The sequence below is a fragment of the Saccostrea echinata genome, unplaced genomic scaffold (assembly GCF_033153115.1).
Source record: "Saccostrea echinata isolate AGI-Se365-2 ecotype Australia unplaced genomic scaffold, CSIRO_AGI_Sech_v1 ptg000030l, whole genome shotgun sequence".
NCBI classification, from domain to species: domain Eukaryota; kingdom Metazoa; phylum Mollusca; class Bivalvia; order Ostreida; family Ostreidae; genus Saccostrea; species Saccostrea echinata.
In genome coordinates this window covers 2,356,683-2,373,899 of record NW_026889779.1, presented here as the reverse complement: position 1 = coordinate 2,373,899, position 17,217 = coordinate 2,356,683, and the positions used below count along the sequence as shown (strand labels likewise).

General features: G+C 34.5%; 2 protein-coding genes across 3 annotated transcripts in view; both read left to right on the top strand.

Moving 5' to 3' along the window:
• Positions 1–9,951, top strand: part of LOC133197097 (C-Jun-amino-terminal kinase-interacting protein 3-like) — a 35,978-nt gene extending 26,027 nt beyond the window's left edge. For both annotated transcript variants that reach the window (XM_061332939.1, XM_061332940.1), the window contains 8 exons: positions 95–175; positions 274–341; positions 459–610; positions 1,112–1,283; positions 1,810–1,923; positions 2,994–3,179; positions 7,522–7,665; positions 8,492–9,951. In XM_061332939.1, the coding sequence (XP_061188923.1) occupies positions 95–175; positions 274–341; positions 459–610; positions 1,112–1,283; positions 1,810–1,923; positions 2,994–3,179; positions 7,522–7,665; positions 8,492–8,595 (1,021 nt within the window). In that variant the 3' untranslated portion in view covers positions 8,596–9,951. The remainder of the gene's footprint in view (positions 1–94; positions 176–273; positions 342–458; positions 611–1,111; positions 1,284–1,809; positions 1,924–2,993; positions 3,180–7,521; positions 7,666–8,491) is intronic.
• A 3,312-nt stretch (positions 9,952–13,263) lies between these two features.
• LOC133197096 (adenylate cyclase type 9-like) overlaps positions 13,264–17,217 on the top strand; it is a 34,414-nt gene continuing 30,460 nt past the window's right edge. Inside the window, exon 1 of the mRNA XM_061332938.1 lies at positions 13,264–15,315. Within this exon, the coding sequence (XP_061188922.1) occupies positions 13,842–15,315 (1,474 nt within the window). The 5' untranslated portion in view covers positions 13,264–13,841. The remainder of the gene's footprint in view (positions 15,316–17,217) is intronic.

Here is a 17,217-nt window from a genome sequence, read left to right as displayed (position 1 = left end):
AAGCAATACAATCTACTTAGCAAATGAAGGAATTGAGAATACTGTTAAATTTCTATGCCTTATTTATTTATTGTACATATACTATTTTTTTTAGTCTGTATGTACATTCCTCAGTAGCACAATGGAGAAGATGCTTATACTCTGTCAAACTAAGAGATTCAGTTCTCAATATTGTGTAAGTACCAGCAATGAAAGATGATTTCATATTTTCTCCAAATTTCTGAGCACAAAACAGAAATGATTACATTGTGGATTTTATTGTTCCTGTTTCAGACATGTTAAAGGAAGAGTACTAGTAGCTCTGGCTGATGGAACAATCTCCATATTCCATCGAGACACAGGTAACATTTCTATATTTATTTTAGACTTTATGTTCATCTTAATACTTTCTGATCTGACATGAATTTGTTCATTTATATGTTTTGCATAATGCATTGTTTTCTGTCTGATTGTTTTAGATGGTCAGTGGGACTTACAGAATTATCATCTTTTGGATCTGGGTAAACCACATCACTCTATCCGCTGTATGACTGTGATAGCCAACAAACATGTTTGGTGTGGATATAGGAATAAAATCCATGTCATTGAACCAAAGAACATGACCATAGAGGTAGGAGAAGCTTTCATTACAGTTCTTGTTTCACTCTTCAGTTGAAATCTTTAGTGTTTATGAAGGTGTTTCCATTTGTTGATAGGCTTTCTTAAATCAGCAATTCATTTTCACCAAGTAATAATTATGCAGTTTACTTAGTTCAGTATTTTCTTATGCACCACCATGACCTCCTGATCCATAAAAGGTTATCATCCAGAGATACTGTATAATGGGTGATTTTTGTAATGACCCAATTTTTGCTTTCTTTGCAAGCATTTTTAGATGGCAAAAATTTAAACTCACATAAAATTGTCACTGATTGTGTACTTTATAGATTACATAGATTACTTTATTAAACCACTGGGACAATCTCAAAAATAGAACTACTCAATTAAAATAACAGTGTTTTGGTATATTTTTGCAATACATGTAATTGTGATACACAGGGAAAGAAAGATCCCATTATGTGTTAGATACCCATGTTTTGTCTTGTAGCTTACTTTGTACATTTTTGCATAGAAAACCTTTGATGCCCACCCTCGTAAGGAGAGTCAGGTCAGACAATTGGCATGGGTGGGAGATGGTGTCTGGGTTTCCATACGTCTAGACAGTACACTTCGTCTGTACCATGCCTATACACACCAGCATCTACAGGACGTAGACATTGAACCTTATGTCAGTAAAATGTTAGGTAAGTTTCCATACATCTAGACAGTATACTTTGTATCACATCTATACACATCAGCACCTAAAGGATGTGGACATTAGTAAAATGTTAGGTAAGTCTCCATTCGTCTAGACAGTATACTTTGTATGGCACCTATACACATCAGCACCTACAGGATGTAAACATTAGTAAAATGTAAGTAAGGCTCCATAGTCTTAGACAGGACACTTGTCTGTACCAAGTGTACACACACCAGCACCTACAGGATGTGAACAGCAGTAAAATGTTAGGTAAGTCTCCATACATGTAGACAATGCAATCTAACTGCACCATACCTACATACTTGAGCATCTATAGGACAGACATTGAACCTTATGCCAGTACATTGTTAGATAAGTTTCCAGAAGGATGAACTTGTACAGAAAACTGAGTAATTTTGATGTGAGCCATTTGATTCATTATGTACATACATATTTCCTTCCTATAAATGTTCATGGTTAGATTTTATGTTTAATGTTTATAGTGCGATTTTAATTTGTTTTGATTCCAGGAACTGGTAAACTTGGATTTTCATTTGTACGGATCACTGCCATGTTAATCTCCTGTAACAGGCTCTGGATAGGTACTGGAAATGGAGTCATTATCTCTGTACCACTATCAGAGAGTAAGTAACTGCCCTACAATAAAAGATGTTAAGTAAAGAATAATAAGATATTATCTTATTAGTAAATAGATTTTTAAAATTCTAAGTGCATCTTTGATAATATTGCATGAATATCTAAGACAATTACTTTAATTCATAAGACATTGTGGATTTTTTATACTATTTACCACAAAGTGACACCAATTGTAAAATAAAATGATCAGTGTGAATGAACAACATCTCTGGACACTATAAAGAGCCATAGCCTATTTGATAGGCATTTTTGCCTACTCTAGTAGTGATTTCTTAAATACATTTTTAATTAAATTTTGTTGTACAATCTTAGTTTATACATCTGTAAACTCAAATTACACAATAATAATACTTAAATTTTAATAGTTCCTTACCTGTTAAATATGAAAATCATCCAGTTTGTATGGAGTATATTATAAATATTGAGATATCTACCTAAACTTTGACAAACTGTAGCCAAAAACCACCCTTAACCAGAAATAACATTTGAATAATTTTATCTGGATATTACTGCACTTCATTATATTTAGATAATTTTGGTTAAAAGTGGTTTTCATATTGAAAATGATGAAAGTATAAATTCAATTTTTCTTTTCATATTACCTTAAGATTTAGCAATCTGTCTTAAATTTATCCATTCAACATCAATGATCGAGTGGCACAGTGCATGATTGCTGGAATTAAATGTGGTGATTCCAAGTTTGAGTCCAACATTTTCCATTTATGCATTTTTAACAATTTTTTGGGGGTACATGTATTAATTTCTAAAAGTTATATACACTTTACACTTTCAAAGTATCTCGTGAAAAGACAGTTCTAAACTATATCAGCAAAGCAGCTATGGCTCTTTCCCTCCAAGTTGCATTGTATTAAGTGTGAAAATATCATCCTAAAAGTGATAATGGAGGCAATGTTTTCATTTCCGTAAAACATCACTTTGACTGTTGCTGCGGTTTTTATCAATTATCACCTCTTTAATGCTTTGCTTAGATGTGTACACAGTCAGCCAGGAATTGTTAGGCGAGATTAAGAGAACAAAACTTTGTACATTACAACAGGTAACAAGCAGACTGTGTCCAGTGGACCAAGTGGGGGTCGTCCTGGAGGAATTGTGAGGGTTTACAGTGACACACAGACAGACAGTGTCACACCAGGAACTTTCATACCATACTGTTCTATGGCACAGGCTCAGCTTTCATTCCATGGCCACAGGGATGCTGTCAAGTTCTTTGTATCTGTTCCAGGTAAGAAGCTTTAAAACAAATGTGATTTGGTAATAATTTCACAATTACAGGTTTACTTCATACATGAGGGTGTGAATTACTCTGGGTATGATTTGGTATACACATAGCACTAAACAGGAAGTGAAAGATTTCCACATGGAAACACTGGATAAGTTTGAAGGATTTGGCTAATTTATGGAATCCTCTTAAAAAAAAAATGGAGACGTTTGTTGAGGAAGTTAAAAATCATGTTTGTTTGGATATAGACCAAGCAGAGTTTCAGGACATAAGAGACACCACTGAAATACTCTTACAAAGATTGTCAAAGTCACTGGTACATGTAAATAATTTACTCAAAGTAACAAAAATTGTGCCTTGTGGAAGTATGGAAGAAGGAACTAGAATCTGGAAATTTTCAGCTCACAACAAAGAACCTGTAATAGAATACAACTTTTTAGCTGTATTAAACAAGCCCTTGGACAATCATCTGTCTTTGACTAAGCATTGCAATGGATATATGACAATTATCGATGAAAGTAAACAGTTGCTCCCTTATTGTTTTAACAGTCCAGAGGCTGGGTTGGAAGGAGACAGGCTTTTATTTTCATTTAACTATGACATGCTAAAATCTATTAATTACCTGTGCAATTGTTTAAATTTTGATAAGAAAATGAAATTTCTTCAGAAAGATGAGTGCTGTAAATTTGTTATTCATGGAACCATATCAGAAATTGAACAAGGCTGTGAAATGTGTACTGAACACAGAACATCAGGGTACATGCAAATAGCCACAGGAGAGGATATTGGATCTCCATATTACTATAAATGTAGTTTGGTTTTAAAATGGACAAGTAAGTTACATTCCTTAAAAGTGCCGGATCCCAATAATTATAGGAAAAAAAGAAATCAGGATTATTTGTATGTATTAGTTGACTTTTTGCCCACATTTGAGGTTTTTACAAAGAAGACATTAGCAAATGAAAAATATACCAGTGAAGAAGCTTTAAGGTTTTATCATAAGTGTTATCTCGTGCCTAAAATGTGTAAACTTGGACATAAGACTTGTTGGAAAATTTCAAACTGTGATACTGAAATTTCAGTACTGAAAAATGCATCACAAGACCATCGTTATGCATACATGATGCTGAAGTTTTTGTCAGACACTGTTTTCTCTGGGTATATAGAAGACGGCAGCATTCCAACAACATATAGACTTAAAATGTTGGTTTTGCATCATATTAAAGTTTGTGATTCTTGTGAATTGTCCACCTGCATCAGAACACTTATACAAGATGTTTCAACCAGTTTTTCACGACAGTCTTTACTACATTTTCTTAATGGAACTAATTTACTATTGGCTGATACACAGGAAAAGTTACCAGCACAAAATAAGACTTGGCATCAGAACAGGTGCTTGGTTGTGTCAGAATGTTTTCACTTTATTCATAAGTTGACTGAAAGTCCTTATAATTTACTAGCTACTGAGGATCAATACAATCTCGAAATAAGCATAAAATTATTAAAATTTATTGGAAAGGTGTTTAATTGTGCATGGTCGCAAACAGAAATTGAACCTGTTTACAATGTAGACCAAGAAAAATTAAGATATGGATTACAGGCCATGTTGCATCAGTTACACATTGCAGATGAATCCAGCAAAAGTGACTTTTCAAATACATGTACCAGTCAGGACATTTCATTCATGCTTATAAGGCATTCATCCCCCTCAAACCACTGGACGACACAAATTAAAGTTTGGGAGTATGGAAGTGTGCGTGAAATGTATCAAAGACATCATTTTGAATGTCCTGATCCACCAGGCAATAAAGTCACTGCAGATGAACAAATATTAATGGAAGCACAGATATTTTGTGGTTTCCATTCTTGGACTCGAGAAGATCAAGAAAAATGGATTGCAAAGTTGATGAATAGTGAGAATCCAAAAAACATTGTGACTGCACTGAGAGCTGTAGATATATACTATGTAGATGTCAGAAAGAAAACCAACGAAAGGGACCTTTAGAAAGACAGTTTAAATAGCTAGTGTGGATTGGTAGAGTAGCATAACTATTTTGAACATTATGTGAATTGAATAACTGCAGAAATAGCTCATTCAACCAATTGATCCAAAAGTTATGATTAGGAACTGCATTCCAGTGTAACTTTATATGAATGAGATGAGCTAGACTTCCTCACAGAAAGAATGAAGTTGGTTTCATTTGAATATTTTCCATCTCTGAGGCATCCTTTAGTATTTTGTCTTAAAATCAGAATATATGTAGTATCACTGGGGACACTGACTGATTAAAATCCAATGTTTCAAATGTCAGGAGAAAATGAAGAAGCAAGATGGGAAATTTGATCAGTTGTCTGTAGATGGTAAATGTCAATTCAATTACAATGTGGGCACAGAGATAATTGGAACAAAAACAGAAGTACAATTTCCATCTTTGAGGGTATGGAGTCTTTTCTTCAGTGACAGAGGCATTGAGATTGAAATATGCATAATACTATATTTTTCTTTAATTTGTACTCAGACAAGTAGGTGATTTGTAATGGAAATGTTAAAAGATATTCATATAAAGTTATTCTTCTTACTATATCATTTGAATTTTACATTAAATTACCATAATTTTGTGAAGAGTGGCTGGAACCATTTTTAGCCCACCTGAGCCTTTGTGAGTTTTTCTGATCAAAATTTGTCTGTTGTCTATTTTTGTTGTTGTTGTCGTTAACTTTTTACAATTTCATCTTCCTCTCTAGAACCACTGGGCCAATTTCAACCAAACTTGCCACAAAGTATCCTTGGCTGAAGGGAATTCAAGTTTGTTCAAATGAAGGATCATGCCTTCTTCCAAGGGGAGATAATTATGAATTAGTGAAAATTTGGTGGCATGGTTTAAAAATCTTCTTCTTAAAAACCAGAGAGCCAGAAAATATAAAACATGTGGAAGCATCTTCGGGTAGTGTAGATTCAACTTTGATCAAATCATGACCCCAAGGGGTAGGGTGGGCCACAATGGACAATGAAAGTTTTACATTGGAATATGTAGGAAAAATCTTGAAAAAATTCTTTTCTCAAGAACAGCAAAGCCATGATTGGTTATATTTACATGGAAACTTCCTCAGCTAGTATAGATTCAAGTTTGTTCAAATCATGACTCTGGACTCTGGGGATAGGGTGGGGCCACAACAGGCAATCAAAGATTTACAAAAGCTTCTTCTATCACTTTATTAGCTCCTCTGAGCCAAAGGCTCAAAGAGCTAATGCTATGGCCATTTGTGCGGTGTGCAGTGTGCGTAAACTTTTTAGAATATAGGCCATAACTCAAGATACTCTTGGCCAATTATTGTCAAATTTGTCACAGGGTATCCTTGGCCCAAGGGCTCCTGTTTTTACTAAAACTAGGGTTGTGACCCATAAACAAGGGGAGATAATTAGAAAAATAGAAACAAAAGTACTGGTTGCTAAAAAAATCTTCTTCTCAAGAACCACTGGGCAGATTATCACCAAAATTACACAAAAAGGATGAGGATACGTTGTAGATTAAAATTTGCACAGGGATTTACCCTAGGACAAAGGACGTGGTCTCAAGGTCAATTCAAAGTTGACCAAAAATTACTCCTCGGAGTACAACAACTGAGAAGTAGGTCACTGTGACCTACTTTTGAAAATTTATAGCTTTAATTATTTCAGGTACTAATTGGCTTAAAATCATCAAACTTAGTCAGTTGATGCATCTTGGTTCGCAGAGTTAGTCGACTGAAAAGGAGGTCACTGTGACCTATTTTTGAAATTTTATGGCTTTATTTAAATACATCAGGTACTTATTGGCTTAGAATCATCACACTTTGTCAGCTGATGCATCTTGGGTCCTCAAAGTATGTCATCTGAAAAGTAGGTCACTGTGACCTACTTTTGAAATTTTATGGTTATAATTTTTAAAATATTTTAGGTATTAATTGGCTTAGAATCATCAAACTTAGTTGATGCATCTTGGGTCCTCAGAGAATGACAAGTGATAAGTAGGTCACCATGACCAACTCTCAGGTACTAATTGGCTCAGAATCATCTTGGGTTCTCGGACTGTTTCATCTAAAATGTAGTTCATGATGACCTACCTTTGGAACTTCAAGGCTTTATCTAAATATACAGGATACTTACAGGCTTCAAATAGAAGTGATAGGTTGTACAGTTTATCAGAAGAGTGATTCAAGGCCCTTGGGCCTCTTGTTTTATACTCTATGGATCTTCTATGGATTGTTGTTTTATACTCAGGTGAACATTAAGGCCCTTGGCCCTCTTGTTTTTACTTTGGGGTCTCTGACGTTTTAACAATAAGATTCTTTTTCTTTGTTGTAGGGTCTCCTAGAAAAGGACTTAGTGCAGCTACCATGAGTGACGAGGGAGGTGACAACAAATCTCGACACGAGGCTGTTCCTACAGAGGATAGCAGCTCCAGGCTGATCCTGTCAGGGGGAGAAGGATATGTAGACTTTAGAATAGGTCAGCTTTGATAAACAGTACATCATATGCTTTTTGTTATTAGAATATTTCGCTCAGATTACCACATATATCTAGGATGCTTTCAAATGTATTGTATATACACATGTAATATTACAGTAAAACTTGTCTAATCTGAGTGTTGTGTATTCCCAAATCTTTCCTATTATAAGTAAAACTTTACAATGACTTTCAGCTAATTCAGTGTTTATAATGTTGTCTAATCTGGTGATGTCTGGATCAGACAATTTTATTGTAGTGTGTTTACAAACAGAGAAATGTTTTCCCCTAAAACAAGTATATTTATTTTACAGAATTTAATGACTTAATGTATATATTTAATAATAGTTAATACAGGATTCATTTACTTTGTATTTAATTAAACTTTTGCATGCCCCGCCATGAATATCATGTAACTCACAGGTGTAAAATGATCATATCATATAACTGCATCAACATTTTTTGACCTTGACCTTTCCTCTGACCTTGACATCACTTTTCTTAAGTTTGCATTTTGCTTAGTTTTAAAGAAACTATTTAAGATATTTTTATGTAAGCTTATGTACTTATACATAATTTGGTGTGAATTTATCATCTGTATCCATCTTTTTTTTTTACATTTTAATTTCAATTTTAAAGAAACTATTCAAGATATTCTCATCAAACTTCATACACTAATACAAATTTTCATGTTGCATTACTAATATACCCTTGGCGGGGCATTCATGTCCTATGGACATATTTCTAGTTTATTACTTGTATAATTGTAAGATTTAAATGATGTATGCTTTTTTTCCATGTTTTGTTATTTCTCCTTATTCTGCTGCAGGTGATGGTGATGACGATAATCCAGAGGAGGAGGAAAAGAAGTTGTCCCTCAGCAAGGGAGACAAGAGTCATCTGATTGTGTGGGAGGTGGCCCAAACCAAGTAACCACCAAAAGGAACCACACAGGATAGAGGAAGTGGTCAAATAAAGTAGCCACCGTAGGCAACTGTGGACAAGATAGCAGACACTTGTCAATATATTATATATGCACTCTGTAAGCATACATTACCACTCAGTGTATCAAGCTTTAGCTCATGTGCTTGAACTAAAGGGGGGATGATTCTCTCCCAAAGATGACCTTTATGTACATGTATCATCAAAAATATGATATTTATGGTGATCTTCCTGATAAGGTCATATGAAACTGTGTATGAATGTGCATCAAAAGCAATGATCTCTGTTGTACTCCATGGTTTTGTTTCACATAATGGCATTGTTTTATGAAAAAGAGAAATGTAATTTTGTTCTTGAATTATTTATCCATCTAACAGGGAGAGGACTTGGAGGAAGGACATGTTAGTAATTTAGTATATATGGCATTTCTGTTTATTTCATATTTAGTTCAAGCCTTATCTCTATTATGTGCAATATCTAACTTGTTGATATTTCAAATTTTATTTATAGCCAGTTTTTAGTGTTACATGTTTATTTATTATTTGATCCCACAGAAAATATAGCCAGAGAAAAATTAAAAACTTTCAAAATGGGAAGATGTGTGTAAGCCTTCGTTTTATGCATCTTCACTGTTTTTAGAACCTCTGACACATTTAGTTGATTGCGCTTGGTGCATTGTTTTCCAAGAAAATCATTTTTTATTTGTCATTCAGTACACATTTTATACAGTGAAAAAACAGCTACTATGTTTTTATTAAACCAAGGAAGTGTTTAAAGTTTACTGGATGCAGATGTCATGTTTTGAATGATTTACAGTATCTAATATGTAGGTTTTATCCCCTTCTCATGATTTTTCAGTTACTATTACTTGTAAGGTATTTTATTCATTTAATCCAAGATCCTCTTCTTATCAATGTATTAGCTACAAGTAGAAAATGACAACAACATGTAAAAATGTTTGGTGGAAAATTAAACTATGTAAGCAATAATTTTTTGGTTTGTTTCGGGATTTAAGGTCAGTTAACTCTAACGTAGAAGTCTGTATTATTCGTACATGTGTATGTCTCATTATTGTGGGCAGTTTTTTTTTTTAATTCAGACTTTAAAAACTGATAAAACCAACCTTTGGTATAACCATGTTGCTCTTATTGTTCAAGTTTAAGTTTCTTTTAGAAATATTATGTTAAGCATACACTATGTACATTGAGCTACAGTAAATAATATGTAATTCTCCTGTAAAGAAGCTGTATTATTAATGAGGAGGACTATTATTGTGTGTATGTTGTCCATGCATGTTAAAGATACTGAGCTTGATTTATGATAATCATGAATAAAGCTGCAATTTCATTCTAGTGTTTTATATCAAAAGAAAGATCTCAAGGTTTGTTATTTATGCCAGTGGTAAAGCACTGATCAACACTTCAGAACTGCATGAATAATCAACTCAACAGAGTTTCTTTAGTTTAATATGCACCTGTAATATTGTGTTATTCCCAGCAAAAAAATGTTTAAAAGTAACAAAGTAATTTTAGCCTGCATATTTCTGTAATGGTACTGGGGTTCATGATTCCATTATGGTTGAATCATAATGTGCAGCATATTTATTTTCCATCCTTTTACATTTAAGAACTGTGCTGTTTCCCAGGCATTAACAAGGTTATAGTTTAAGTTTACAGGGCTATAGTTGAACTTTACAAGATTATGGTTGAAGTAAACATGACTGTAGTTGAAGTTCATATGGCTAAGTCAGCTTTCCATATGGAGAAAAGCAACTATGGCAATTTTTTTTTCCATCATGGGTAAGCAGAATGGGGCTTAATTTTCAGAAAAAATGAAATTTCTATGGATGTATGAGATTTATGTTCCACAGATGAAGATGAGCAACATTAAATTGTATCAGTATGAAATTAATTCATATATGGTTTACAGCAAAGGAAAACATGTTTATTAAAAAATTCTCGAGTTGTAATCCAATTATTATTTCTCAATGATCTTGTCCTTGGAGAGACAAACCCATATTTAGACATTTCATGCAAAAACTTAAATTCAAATCAAGGATTGAAAGTTAAGTAATAAAGACACAAATTCAAGATCTTATTGTTGACCATAACATTTGAAAGTAAGGCCAGAAATTGCATACTAAGTTTAGAGTCATTCCAGTCAAGATTTGCAAGCTTAGAGCCCAAATGCAATTTCAATATCTTGTTGCTCAGAGACATGGTAAGGTCAAAAGCAACAGCAAAGTGACATTTGAATCATTCTATATAAGAGTCTTGGTATAGGACACAGTTTCAACACTTCAATACTGTAAACATGACCTTAAAGAAGTATTGAGTCTCATTCATGACACACCTCTCTATAGAAGTCAACAAGATTTCACTCCAGTCAAGGATTCAAACATTATGGTCCAGATATGATATTTAACAACTGGCAAAAGCAATGTATCAGTCCCAGTAGTTCAGAACTAAAGATAACAAATAAAAAGCCCACAAAGATATGATGTTTGCATGGTTTGAAATTCACTATAGTCATTTTTGTATAAACACCCCCTCCCTCAAAAAAAAAAGAGAAAAGGGTAGGATTTAAAACCTTTTGACAAAAATTCTCAAATTGTTTAAAGATGTGTTACAATTGTCATTAAAATTCCTCTACTGGTATTTTTGCATAGTAAATACACATGTTTAAATACATTTACAAACATGTGTTTCACAGGCTCAGATTCAGATGGGGGTGCCTCCCCCCTCCCCAAATAAAACCCGAAACAACAAGATGTGTTTGTGAAACACTGTTGCCCCCATATGGCAGCTTATAGCCAAGGTTAAGGTTTCTCAAATGCAAGTCAAACTCCAAGGTGAAGGTAAAGAGATTGAAAATATTGGTATTCAAAGAAAGGTCTTGTCACTGTTCAAAAGTCCTGGTTAAGGTAAAAGTTTTTCAAAAGTAGGTCTAACTCCAAGGTCAGGGTCAAAATAAATGGTGCCTAGGGAAAGGTATTGTCACAAGGAATACACCTGTGAAATATAAAGGGCCTAGAACCAACCATTCAAAAGTTATGGCCAAGGTTAAAGTTTTTCAAATGTATTCAAACCCCAAGGTCAAAAGGTAAAAAATATTTGTACCCAAGGAAAGGTCTGTTCACAAGAAATACACATGTGAAGTATGAATGCCCTAGCATCAACTGCTCAAAAGTTCTGGTTAAGATAAAAGTTTTTCAAAAGTAGGTCAAACTCCAAGGTCAAAGGGTCAAAATAAATGGTGCCTAGGGAAAGGTATTGTCACAAGGAATACACCTGTGAAATATAAAGGGCCTAGAACCAATCATTCAAAAGTTATGGCCAAGGTTAAAGTTTTTCAAATGTATGTCAAACCCCAAGGTCAAATTTTAAGGTAAAAAATATTTGTACCCAAGGAAAGGTCTGTTCACAAGAAATACACATGTGAAGTATGAAAGCCCTAGCACCAACTGTTCAAAAGTTATGGCCAAGGTTAAAACGTGGTAAAATTTTTCAAAATGGGTGAAACTAAAAGGTCAAGAGATCAAATATGTTGGTACCCAAAGAAAGCCATAACTGCAACAGATCAAAAGTTACGGGCAAGGTTAAAGATTTTACAGATTTTTAGACAGGCAGATGGACAGAGCAAAAACTATATGCCGCCCGAATCTTCAATTACGGAGGTTTAAAAACAAGGTTTTTTCAGATATAGATTTCACTGTCATACGACAAAGAAATAAAGGTAAATATATCTGTAAAATAAGGGTCACTTATTGCTTAGTCTAAAGAGCTTACTGCCCCCCTCCCTCCCCCCCCCCCCGCCCACCAGCTTCAACGGATACTGCCTTTGACCCAGTGGGGACATAAGTTGTTACCCAGACTCGTTGCCATCTCTAGCGACCCCTCCAACACAAAATTTTGGATCCACGCCTGTATTAATTTAAGCAGATAAATTTGTTAACCTTGTAATTTCTTCTGGATATGTCTACTATATAAGGTTATTTTTGTTTAATTTGCATTAGAGTGCTTAAAAAAAATTAAACAACAACACTTTGCCAAAAAATCAAATTTCAGAAATGATAACAGGGACCTATATACAAATATATATAGGTCCCTGATGATAATTAATGTTTTTATTTGTATGTCCAATTTCACAATATAGTCTATGTTCGCAAAAATAACATCATTGATTTTTGTGTCTGATTTTACAATATAGTCCTTGTTTACAAAAATCATTGCCTCGGGTATGTATGGCATGTAATATCTAATAATAACACAATTTACATTGTCCAGTCCCCCCCTTCTCTCTCTCTCCACGTAAAAGTCTCCATTTGTGTTTGTAAATAAATAAAAATCCACAAAATTTCAAGATGTGTAGAATAACGGTTCAAATTGTCCACGAATAAGATTTAAATACTAGGCCTAGCTAGGTGAGCTTAACCAGAACAAACACCGCATAGGTCTCTGAGGCATAACGGACAAAAGAGGTCAAAATCCACATCGGGTTGTTAAATTTAGAACAAGAATGTATTTATAGCAACAAAATTTATTTTAATGGGAGGTTCTCTGCGCAAGATTACTTTCGTAAACTATGTTGTGCAGAAGCGTTTGGTTGAATCACATTCGCGAGAACACATCAAGTCGTATTCTCTAAGCATTTTTTTATCTTAGTTTTGCTGATCGTCACAATCGAGTGCGCCCACTGTGGAAAATACAGCTTCGTGCACATTGATTTAAAAATCGAGTCCGTCCCCATTGTGACCTTGTTCCGCTTTGATATGCTGAGACAACTCTACATGACCCCAAGCAGATGAAAAACGTTTATTTATACAAGTCTTGGCGAGTGGTATTAAGAGTTTCAGTATATACACAGGTAGTTTGGATTAATTATTAATGGCTTTCAAACACCGGCTTCTTAGAATTCTACGAACTCTCGGTAAACACACACACTCGATCTCATTCATCGACATAACTCGTAGCGCCGCTGAGCCAACAACACGGAAAAGATAGGCAAATATATTATTGTAGGAAGGTGTTGGACAATAATTCATGATGCGGATTATATCTGCGACATGTGAAAGCTCGTCGCTTTTGATATGTACATTTACGTGGACTGTAAGGTAATGTACATGGACTGTGCATTTCTCGACGAGCAGTGAAATAAAAATGGATCGCAGCGGGCACCTGCCATAGAACATTCGGAAGGAAGTGTTTACGGTACATTTTCTGGAATTCTAGATAAAAATGGCAAGTAACGGGAATACAAAGAGAGGGGATAACCTCTATCTTACCACCATGGACACAATTGACCCCAAAACTGTTTGTGTTGATCTAGATGGAGAGGAAAATGTACTGAATGATTCTGACAAACAGACATGTGTCAAGTGGCCTATTCTCTTTGAGAGAGCTTCAGGTAGCTGGTGGAATCCAAAATTTGACTCACCCATTTTAGAACGAGAACAGTGGGAGAAGTCATTTCCCCAGACGCGGCGAAGATTTCGTGCAATCTTGTGCATCATTTTAGTGTCTTGCCTAGCTTGGAGTGTTTTCTTTGGAATAAGACAGGATGTACTTTGGTTGGAATTTCTGATAGGAAGTGTGGTTTTCCTGTGTCTAATAGCATTAATTCTAGGCTTCACATTTACCAAATTCTACAAAAGATTTTATCTACTGACCTCTATATTGCTGTCAGTTTTGTTGTGTGGAGGGATTCTAGCCCAGTTTTTATACAGTAACTCGCTGGTTTCTACTGTAGGGACTTTTGCAGCCTCAATTGAAGTCTTATTTATGATGTACACTGTGATACCAATGCCATTGTTTATGTCCATTGGACTTGGAGTCACACATTCCATATTTTATGAAGTGTTAGTTGCAGTTAGAAATGATTATATGCAGCAACCAATAATCATAATTGGGAAGGCACTTTTGCACTTGTGTGTCCATGTTATGGGTATCCATATCTTCATAATGTCTCAAGTTGGTCAGAGGAGTACATTCTGGAAAATTGGCCAGTCTGTGCTAGCCCAGAGAGAGTTAAAAAATGAAAAGAGAATAAAAGAGAAAATGATCCACTCTCTTATGCCTCCATCAGTAGCTCAGGAGGTAATGGCATCGCGGCAAGACAAAGAACAAAATCCAGATGAGGACTCAAGATCCAAAAAGCGTAATTCAAGGTCCAAAAATGTCAAAGGTGAAATTATATTTCGTCCCTTTAACATGAATACCATGGATAATGTTAGTATACTGTTTGCAGACATTGTAGGCTTTACCAAAATGAGCTCAAACAAAACTGCAGCACACTTAGTAGGTTTGCTGAATGACTTATTTGGTAGATTTGATACTCTGTGCACTAATTCTGGGTGTGAAAAAATCAGCACACTTGGAGACTGTTATTACTGTGTGTCGGGGTGCCCCCAGGCTAGGGAGGACCATGCTAAGTGTTGTGTGGATATGGGGCTAGGTATGATCATCGCCATCAAGGAGTTTGATAGAGACAACAATGAATCTGTGAATATGAGAGTGGGTGTCCACACGGGCACTGTGCTCTGTGGTATTGTTGGTAGACAGCGATTCAAATTTGATGTGTGGTCCAATGATGTAACTTTAGCCAATACTATGGAGTCCAGTGGTTTGCCTGGAAAAGTCCACATTTCAGAAGCCTCACTGAGTTTTCTCAACAAAGATGATTATGATGTCGAGGAAGGACCAGATGTACAAGGTTAGTATTTTACAATACATTACAAAGAAAACTAAATTAGATACCTAGTGAATATTCTATTCCATCAGTATGAATGTGCAGAAAACTGAAATTGGTTGATTGGGATTGCTTTTGTCTGAGTGTCTGTCTGTAGAGATTCATTCTTATAATTTACATCACATTATACATGCAATGTGTAATATGATCACAGCAAGCTTCAAATATTACCATCAAGACTCACCTAAGTACAATTACATAAGTGCATGTATTCATTATGTATAGTGTTATATACTGTAAATAAAGCACACTGATTTGTGTTGTGTGTTTAAATATGATGGAGTTTCCATTTGAAAATCAATTATCATTGTCATCTGCTGCAGTGATGATATTTTGTTGTATGTTTGTGATTGAATATTTTAATTTTCTGTCATCACCCTTGTTTAGAGGATAGCAGTAATGATGAAGTATTTCATATGAAAGTATTAATTTAATATGAATATTAAGTATGCAGCACAACTAAAAATCTTAAAAAGTACTCAATTCTACAACAATAATTAGTAATTTTGCACTGCTGGGTCAAGATAAAATTCTGATAAATTGCTTTTGAAAGACAGCCCATCTAAATTCCAGTTTGAAGTGACTTGGCCTCTCGGAAACACGGGGTAACTCTATAATTATGTATTTGTATATTTGTAGATAACGAGAAAATGGATTAAATAACATTGTGGACCAAAGGTCAATGTTAACCCAACTATTCCTATATTTAAATAATCTTTAAGAGATATTCATTAAGTTTGTGAATTTACTGAGTTGAATTTAAGAGCAAGTTTACATATATTGGGTTTCTTAATAGTCGCAAAGTGTTTCATATCTCAGTGACATTTATAACAAAGAATACAAAGCTAAATGATTTATCATATTCTTAGACAAGTTCCTGGCTGTTAAAATGAAATAATCTCCCACACTTAGCACTGCTTAGGCATGTAGTTGATTTGTAAGATTATGTTCCAGTGCTTCAAGGTATCATTTTGGATAGAAAATCTTGGCTTTAAATTTGAACTTTTTTTAAATGCACATTGTTTTGATTGTACAGGCACTAAGGTTCATAAATATGTATACACATATAGATAAATATCAAATTTTAAATCATGTCTTTTGTACACATATTTGTATCTTGGAAATAACACTATTTAACATGTTGTGTTTAACATCTTTGACTTTGAAATGCAAAGTTAAAAAAAAAAAATTGGTTTAATTCTTTCTTGTTTTTACTCAGTTTGAGATCTTGTAAATGCTACCACGATTTTAATAACATTCTGGATAAAGCTTTCCTGTATTTTATAAGTTAAATAGATTTGTCAGGTGAGCCGTGTAGGACTTGAGTAGATTGATTAATTTGGCAGTCTTGATGGATGTGTAATTTAACACTTTCATTGAACTTGACTCTGAAACATCCATTATTACTGTTCAATTCATTGAACAGATGCATGTCAGCAGGGACAGGACTGTTTCTGGAGCGGTGGTCTGTCCATTGATGGTCACAGCTTGTGGGGAAAATAGATTTTGTTAGTACATCTATTGATGCAAGAACTTCATGGATACAAAAGAAATAAATTGTATACTGGTATATGTTAGGCCTTGTCAGTCATGGCAGCTCCCTTATCATGCTTATTCTCGGAACATTTCTTGTAAAGCTTACTGTGAGGCAGTAGTAATTAGAAAATGAATTTGAACAAAAATAGTGCATGTTTTCATTTGAAATGCTTAGATAAATTTTGTTTCAAAAAGCAATCCTGAGCTATTAATTAACTGTGGCAGTGATCATCAATATTCACCAAAATCACTGAAAATAAAAGAAAGTTTAAAAATCTGAGGGATTACGGTTGAGAAAATATTTATTTGTGGCATTGCACTTTGTCTTTG